This window comes from Mesoplodon bidens, assembly GCF_964165515.1.
Source record: "Mesoplodon bidens genome assembly, chromosome: 20".
Taxonomy (NCBI): Eukaryota; Metazoa; Chordata; class Mammalia; order Artiodactyla; family Ziphiidae; genus Mesoplodon; species Mesoplodon bidens.
In genome coordinates, this window is record NC_138181.1 from 11,941,747 (window position 1) to 11,949,774 (window position 8,028).

At 58.9% G+C, this 8,028-nt stretch overlaps 1 protein-coding gene across 9 annotated transcripts in view; it reads left to right on the forward strand.

Annotated features, from left to right (window-relative positions):
* FGFR1 (fibroblast growth factor receptor 1) overlaps positions 1–8,028 on the forward strand; it is a 48,948-nt gene extending 40,920 nt beyond the window's left edge. For all 9 annotated transcript variants that reach the window (XM_081221128.1, XM_081221129.1, XM_081221127.1 and 6 more), the window contains 11 exons: positions 97–241; positions 2,247–2,443; positions 3,414–3,559; positions 3,795–3,916; positions 4,360–4,470; positions 4,998–5,188; positions 5,849–5,971; positions 6,108–6,178; positions 6,446–6,583; positions 6,775–6,880; positions 6,993–8,028. In XM_081221128.1, the coding sequence (XP_081077254.1) occupies positions 97–241; positions 2,247–2,443; positions 3,414–3,559; positions 3,795–3,916; positions 4,360–4,470; positions 4,998–5,188; positions 5,849–5,971; positions 6,108–6,178; positions 6,446–6,583; positions 6,775–6,880; positions 6,993–7,169 (1,527 nt within the window). In that variant the 3' untranslated portion in view covers positions 7,170–8,028. The remainder of the gene's footprint in view (positions 1–96; positions 242–2,246; positions 2,444–3,413; positions 3,560–3,794; positions 3,917–4,359; positions 4,471–4,997; positions 5,189–5,848; positions 5,972–6,107; positions 6,179–6,445; positions 6,584–6,774; positions 6,881–6,992) is intronic.

Sequence of the window (8,028 nt, forward strand, 5' to 3'; positions counted from 1 at the left end):
TTTTTCCCCTTTTCCTCTTCCTCCCTCCCTCCCTGTGCGCCTCTGAGAGGTCTCAGGTCCTGGGCTTGTCCATGTTGCTTCCGTTGTCTCTTCTAGACGGCCGGAGTTAATACCACCGACAAAGAGATGGAGGTGCTGCACTTAAGGAATGTCTCCTTTGAGGACGCGGGGGAGTATACATGCTTGGCGGGTAACTCTATCGGACTCTCCCACCACTCTGCATGGTTGACCGTTCTGGAAGGTATACACTGGACTTCTCCTCTCGATGTCCTGCCCTCGCCATGGGCACGGGGGGAGCATGCATCGCGGGGCTGGGGGAGACACAGAGCCGGGCTCCGAGGGCCGGCAGGCGGCTCCAGCAATTTGTCCGGCTCTGCAGGTCGAAGCCTCTCGGTTCACACAGGCGCTTTCCTCGTGATGCAGGAACGCGGAGGTGTCCCACCTGTGTGCCCGCCTCTGGCTCTCCCCTGGGCCAGTGTGATGCATGCGGATCTGGATTTAACCTGCAGCTGGGCTCTCCTCCAGGGCAGGCTCCTTCCCTCCTCGGGTCCGGCGGCCTTCCTTAACTTGTCTGATCCTTTATCGCCAGCACCCCCCAAAAGTCTCAGAAAGGCCCGCTCCCCCTGTAACTGAACGCAGGCGCCCCGGAACGAGGGGCTTGCTCTTGGCAAGGGTCATGCTCTCCTTGCTCCCACGCTGCCACCTCAGAGTGAGCGAGGTTCCACCCAGACCCAGACGGTAGACTTGGAGCTGCGTGGAGCGAGTCCTTTCCCAGGCAGCACAGGGGGCCTGATGGTGCCCATTTATCCTCCTTGGCTCCCGACGTCTCCTCTCTCCCGAGGGGAGGTGTGTGCGCTGGTCCGGGAAGGCAGGAGCCTGCAGCCTGCTCGGGGTGGTGGGCTGGTGCCTCTGCAGGGCCTGCACGTGGGCTGTGCGCTGTGCTGCCGTGGTTCCCGCAGACTCCGTCCTCTTGTCTTCTCTCTCCCTCTCTTCCTCTGATAACGCCCCCGCTGGAGGGAGAGAAGCGTTCTGTTTGTCTCCTCGTCACTGTCTTTGTCCCGTGTGTGCTCCCAGTGGGTTGTCTCTGTTTCTCGACGCTGGGGAAAGAGAAAAACAGAACCGCTTCTCCTTGTTATCAGCACTGCCATCCCCTCGTCAGGCCTCGGGAGGTTCCCTTGGGGCTCCTTTGGGGTCCTGCCTGGGGCCTCCCTGGGGGGAGGTCCTCGGGGTGCTGGCCCCTGTGGCTGGCGGGGGTCTTTAAAAGGGGAGGAGTGGGAGGAGAGCTGTGGGGGGAGAGGGACCCTCCCCTCGTGGGGAATGTGTGTTCTGTGAAGTGGTGCTGCTTGGAACCCTCCCAGCCTCCGCGTGGGAGGGAAAGGGGGCTTAAACTGCACAGGCTTCTGTGGGGATGGGAAGGGTGAGATTCTAAATGGAGAAGAGAATAAAACAACCCGCCTCCGTGTCCTTCTTCAGCTTTAGGAGTTAGACCTGTGAGTAGAAGCCTTAAGAGAAGTTTACACTTTCCATCTTTAGCAGTCCTGACACATTTGGAAATTAAGTTAGTTTTGCCTGTGGTTTGGCGGGGTGTGGATATTTACACGTCTGACCTGACACAGATGACGTTAGGTGAAGCTGAGAAACAAAGTCAGGACACACACTGGTTTTCTTCTTTCCTTCCCTCCCGTTCATTGTCCTCATGCTGTGAGTGCCACCAGATGCCAGGCGCTGTGGCCTACAGACATGGGTGAGGTGCCATCTGAGCCCTCAAGGTACTTGTGGGCTGTCAGGGATGAAAGATCGATGGACAGTTCAGCTGTCCCCTGTGATAGGGGGACACAGTGCTCAGGCGCTGCAGAGAAGGGCCGAGTTTTCATGGGGACACTGAGGAAGGCATCTAGCACAAGTGAGTTCTCAGCCATCTCTTGCAGGGCACCAGGTACCCTTCCGGCCCAGCCGTCCTGCTGAGCAAGGAGGGCTCCTGAGTTCATGAGGATGGGCTTCGGGTAGCAAGATATAGTTCATCCCTCTTGGGCTACGAGTCAGGATCAGGAAGCCTCAGTGATCACAGAACGTCTGACGGGTGCTCAGTGCCAGAACCCCAATCCTAGCTGGGACCTGGCTTGGTTCTTCTCTGCCCTGAAGATTCCCAGAGGAAAGGAGATGGGTGTTGAGTTTCTTATGGGGCTGGGACCCTAGTGGACGGGCCCCGCCCCGAGCCCGCTAACACCCTGTTCGCACTGACCCAGCCCTGGAAGAGAGACCGGCGGTGATGACCTCGCCCCTGTACCTGGAGATCATCATCTATTGCACGGGGGCCTTCCTCATCTCCTGCATGGTGGGGTCTGTCATCATCTATAAGATGAAGAGCAGCACCAAGAAGACTGACTTCCACAGCCAGATGGCCGTGCACAAGCTGGCCAAGAGCATCCCTCTGCGCAGACAGGTAACAGAAAGTAGATGGGGGGTTTGCACACTCTGACTCATCCTGTGCATCATCCCTGTGCCTCGGGGCCTTCCCCAGGACCCTCTAATGCCCTGTCCTCGCCATGGTGCCCAGCCAACTGCTTCGGACTTTGGTTTCTGGCTTCTGGGCCAGGGCAGGGGAATGTCCTGTCCTAAGTGCTCCGAGTCAGGCTCCAAGCTGTTCTGGTCCGTGAGCCCATCTTAGCCCAGCCACGGTGACCTGCTCACCCGGCATGTGGATTGGAAGATGGTTCTAACTGGGCTGAGTGCACAGCTGGTACTGCGAGTTTGAACTGCCCCCGCCAGGGCCCATTAGAGGTGCAAAGGTGGGGAGTCCCCTGGCGGTCCAGTGGTTAGGACTCCACGCTTTCACCGCCAAGGGCTCGGGTTCGATCCTGGGTCGGGCAACTAAGGTCCCACAAGCCACGAGGTGCGGCCAAAAAAATTAAAAAGTGAGGAGAATAGAGGTGCAAAGGGACAGAGTGGGGGAGAGGACCTGAGTTGGGTCCCAAGATGCCCTCCCTCTCCTGTGCACCCCTCACCCCAGACATGGAACGGAGGGTGAAGGTGTGTGAAAGGAGGCCACCTTCGCTAAGAGCCGGGCTAATTCTGGAAGGAGCTTTGGGAGTCAGGAATCCCTAATCCGGGGCAGGGTTTTCACAAAGAGTGGGGACAAGAATAGAGTTGGTACTGCAATGGTAAGATACACAATGTCAGTCTGGAACGCTCACGTGAAAGGTGAGAAAACCGAAGCCCAGAAAGGCTGGTGGGGAAAACAAGTCAGTTTTAGAACCTAGATCTTCCGACCCCCAGTGGGCTTTCTGCCACTCTGTGCTGGGGAAGGAGCATCAGATGACAGGTACATACCTCTGCCGTTGGCGAAAAGCCCTGACTGGGGATGAGAGGAATCCCCGTCCCCGCTGGAAGGGTGACCCCACGCTTCCCCGTAGGTGTCGGCTGACTCCAGCGCATCCATGAACTCTGGGGTCCTGCTGGTTCGGCCCTCGCGTCTCTCCTCCAGCGGGACCCCCATGCTGGCTGGGGTCTCTGAATACGAGCTTCCCGAAGACCCCCGCTGGGAGCTGCCTCGGGACAGGTAACCCTCTCCACTTTCTGGGGAGCCCCCGCTTGTTCTTCTAACGCTGGCAGTTAGTTGTGTGTGCTCCGACCTTCGAGGGAGCGACGGTGCACCAGATGCATCAGAAATGATGATTTCTACCTTCTGCTCTCGGTTGGGGGAGCTACGTGGAGGCGGGAAGGAATGGGGTGTCCTGTCAGGTTTGAACTTTACCACCCCCGGCTTATACCACCACCCTTTATTTCCCCAAAAGACTGGTTTTAGGCAAACCCCTGGGAGAGGGCTGCTTTGGGCAGGTGGTGTTGGCGGAGGCCATTGGGCTGGACAAGGACAAACCCAACCGGGTGACCAAAGTGGCTGTGAAGATGCTGAAGTGTAAGTGATGCCTGTGTCCCTGCAAAAACAATCCCTTCCCTTTCCAAGCAAACTGTGGGCCTCGGGCCATTGCCCACACCTGCTACATGGCCTGCTTAGGGATGTCCAGGAGTGGGGGGGCATTCTGCACCCCAAGATCACTATGACCTCACTTTGTGCCTTGGCATCCACCTGGGTTGTCGTCAGGTGTTTATTCTAGATCCCGTTGCCAGCTGATTTTCCTGACGTAGCCTCTGCCCTACGCATTACCACTATGGCAACACCGGCTCTCGTAAGGGGGATGGGAGGATAAATTTGGATGTGAAAAAGGGAGGAGAGAAGCAAGTCCCAGAGAAAAGGGACCCCTGGGTGCTCACTGCATCCCCCTCCCTTAGTTTTTCTCCTATCGGCCTCCCTTCCAAAGCAAACGAGTCTCAATTCCCTTCTCTGGCTTGTCCATAAAGCGGATGCAACAGAGAAAGACCTGTCAGACCTGATCTCCGAAATGGAGATGATGAAGATGATTGGGAAGCACAAGAACATCATCAACCTGCTGGGGGCCTGCACGCAGGACGGTAGGCGCCGGGCCTGCAGCCTTCCCACCCGTGTCGGGAAGGGGCTCAGGCGGGAACCCCGGGCTTCCTGCTGCCCGTCTTGTCAGGGAGCAGATAGCTAGCTGGGGTGTCAGCGACCCGGCATCTCTCAGCCACGCTTCGGGAAGTGGGTTGGGGGGAGAGTTTGGTTTAGCAGTAGTTGGAATGTGTTTTTCAGGGTCTGGGCTGGTGCCCATTGGGGTTCATACAGGTACCAGGATTCACACACACTGTGTGGACAGGAACAGCTGAGTTACTGTGGTCTAGGTTAGGGCTCTCGCCCCCAACTTTGCTTGGGAACTTCCTGGACTGTGCAGGGAAGAATTATTTTGCTGGGTTTCTTTGGGGAGTTGGAACGAATTTGCGGGGTTCCCTAAAAAGGGGAGGCTAGGCTTGGGGAACAGGCTCACAGTTCCCCCAGTGCCATTGGGGGCGGAGTTCCTGGGGGGAAACTAGGCCCGTGTGCCTGCGTGGCGGCCCTGACGGCCTCTCGGTCCTCGTGTCCCCAGGCCCCCTGTATGTCATCGTGGAGTACGCCTCCAAGGGCAACCTCCGAGAGTACCTGCAGGCCCGGAGGCCGCCGGGGCTGGAATACTGCTACAACCCCAGCCGTCATCCCGAGGAGCAGCTGTCCTCCAAGGACCTGGTGTCCTGCGCCTATCAGGTGGCCCGAGGCATGGAGTATCTCGCCTCCAAGAAGGTGCGGCTCCTGAAGGCTCCCCTGGCTGGAGTGGGGGACGTGCGGGCCGCTCCTAGGGGACGTCAGAGTCAGGAGAGCCAGTGCGGCCTTGTGGCCTTGGGGTCAGGGTGGATTAGGTTCCAGTCCCTGCACTGGCACACTCTGTGCAGCCTCAGGCAGCCGCCTCCTTACTTTTCCTCAAACGTGAAGTCAGAATGATACTGCCTGCGTTGTAGAACAGCTACCTGGGGAAAATGAGGTCCTGTGAGAGACTTAAGTACAGCTTTCGGTGCTCGGTAAATGCTGCTTTGTTTGAACCCAGCCTGGTGTGGATGTGCTTCGCCCAGGGAGACGGGGTGTGAGAGCTCGTACACACTGGACAGAAGCGAAAGGTTCCGCTTGCTGGGTGCAAATCCAAAGCTAAGAGCTGGGAGGGGCAGGAAAAGGGGTCGATATGGAGGGTTTGCTGGAGTGATCGAGGGGCCCGGAGCTGGGGGTGTTTGGCTGGCTGGCTCTGACGTGCAGGCGAGAGCCATCGTAGCGGGCAGCTGGACCGTTCGGGGAGGTCGAGTGGTGAGGTGGGCGAAGCCTGCGAGGGGAGCGGGCCCACAGTCGGCTGCAGACCCTCCCCTGCGCCCCGCCCTCCTCACTCCCATCCGTCTTCCCTTCCTGGCTCCGCAGTGCATACACCGAGACCTGGCCGCCAGGAACGTGCTGGTGACGGAGGACAACGTGATGAAGATCGCAGACTTCGGCCTCGCTCGTGACATCCACCACATTGACTACTATAAAAAGACGACCAACGTAAGTGCTGGCGCCGCCCCCGGTGCCCGTCCTCTGCCCGGGGCTCCGCTCCACTGTGGCGGGGTGAGCCGAGTCCAGCCCGGCATGTGCCCCCGCGTGCCCCGGGCCACCGCCAGTGTCCCCGTGCTGCTTGCAGGGCCGACTGCCTGTCAAGTGGATGGCACCCGAGGCCTTGTTTGACCGGATCTACACCCACCAGAGCGACGTGTGAGTCTGACATAAGCAGTTGCCAGGGATGCCGGGAGAGAGTTTCCTGGGCGGTAGAGTCTGGCATTCCATCTCTGAGAGAAAAAAACCTTGTATGTGCCCCTTCAGACTGTTCCCGGAGGTCATGGTCCCCTGGGGTCCCCTGGGGTTAGGGACTTGTGTTGGGGGCCGGTGGCAGGTTCAGGGTGTGTGCCTGCCGTGCTGGGGAGGGAAAGCGGCAAGGACTGCAGGGTGGCCTAGCCCTGTGCCCGGAACGCTCCTCCACAGGTGGTCTTTTGGGGTGCTTCTGTGGGAAATCTTCACTCTGGGCGGCTCCCCGTACCCTGGCGTCCCTGTGGAGGAGCTTTTCAAGCTGCTGAAGGAGGGTCATCGCATGGACAAGCCCAGTAACTGCACCAATGAGCTGTAAGCGGGAGAAGATGCCTGGGGTCCAGGCCTGGGCCCTGGGGGAGGGATGGGCTGGGCAGGTAGAGGGAAGAAGCGGTGCTTAGCCGGACACCGCGGCCCTCCCCGGTCACTCCGCCCACGGTCCCTCCGCCCCGAGCCTCGTGACCAGCTCTGGTCCTCCCTCCCCCGCCCTCACCGGCCTGCCTCAGGTACATGATGATGCGAGACTGCTGGCACGCGGTACCCTCTCAAAGACCTACCTTCAAGCAGCTGGTGGAAGACCTGGACCGCATTGTGGCCTTGACCTCCAACCAGGTGAGGCTGCCCTGCCCAGGCCTGCAGGCCCCGCGGGCCCGGTTCTCTCTGATCCTCCGGCCGCTGCCGGGGGGACGGTGCGGGTCCAGCGTCTTTCTGTCCCCTCCCACAGGAGTACCTGGACCTATCAATGCCCCTGGACCAGTACTCCCCCAGCTTCCCCGACACCCGCAGCTCTACCTGCTCCTCTGGGGAGGACTCCGTCTTCTCTCACGAGCCCCTGCCCGAGGAGCCCTGTCTGCCCCGACACCCGGCCCAGCTGGCCAATGGCGGACTCAAACGGCGCTGACTAGCACCCCGCACCCCTCCCCAGACTCCATCCTCAGCTGCGGCCCCGGCCCCGCTCCCGCTGGACTCACCGCCTCCTTCCTGCCCGTCCTGCTGGCAGGAGCCAGCTGTCGCCCCCGAGCTCCCCTCTCCTCCTCCTCTCAGCCTGCCGCTGACACAGACGAGCAGGGAGGCGGGGACTTGTTGATGGCCACTTGGTTCCGTCCCAAATGTTGGACCGAGACCCCTCCCAGCCGCCTGGCACTGCCTGGAGGGTCAGGCGGTGGAGGCACAGGCAGCACGCGAGGGAGAGCCGACCGAGCTTTTCTGTGTTGGTTTTGTCTGCTCCGTGCAGCCTGTGTTCCCGTGGCAGGTGCCTGGTCCTCGGGCTGCAGCAGGAGTGAGGGGGCGTGGTCAGCACTCGGGCCTCCGTGGAAGGCGACCTCTGCTCCAGATGGATGGTGCCAGTGGCTTATTAATTCCGATACTAATTTGCTTTGCTGACCAAATACCTGGTACCGGAGGATGGGGACGCAAAGGCTGGGAGCAGTGTCGTGGCCCTGGGGCCCAGCCCCAAAGCAGGGGCTTTGTACATAGCTATGAAGAAAACACAAAGTGTATAAATCTGAGTATATATTTACATGTCTTTTTAAAAGGGTCGTTACCAGAGATTTACCCATTGGGTAAGATGCTCCTGGTGGCTGGGAGGCATCAGTTGCTATATGTTAAAAACAAAGAAAAAAGAAAAAAAAAAAAAGGAAAATGTTTTTAAAAAGGTCATATATTTTTTGCTACTTTTGCTGTTTTATTTTTTTAAATTATGTTCTAAACCTATTTTCAGTTTAGGTCCCTCAATAAAAATTGCTGCTGCTTCATTTTTA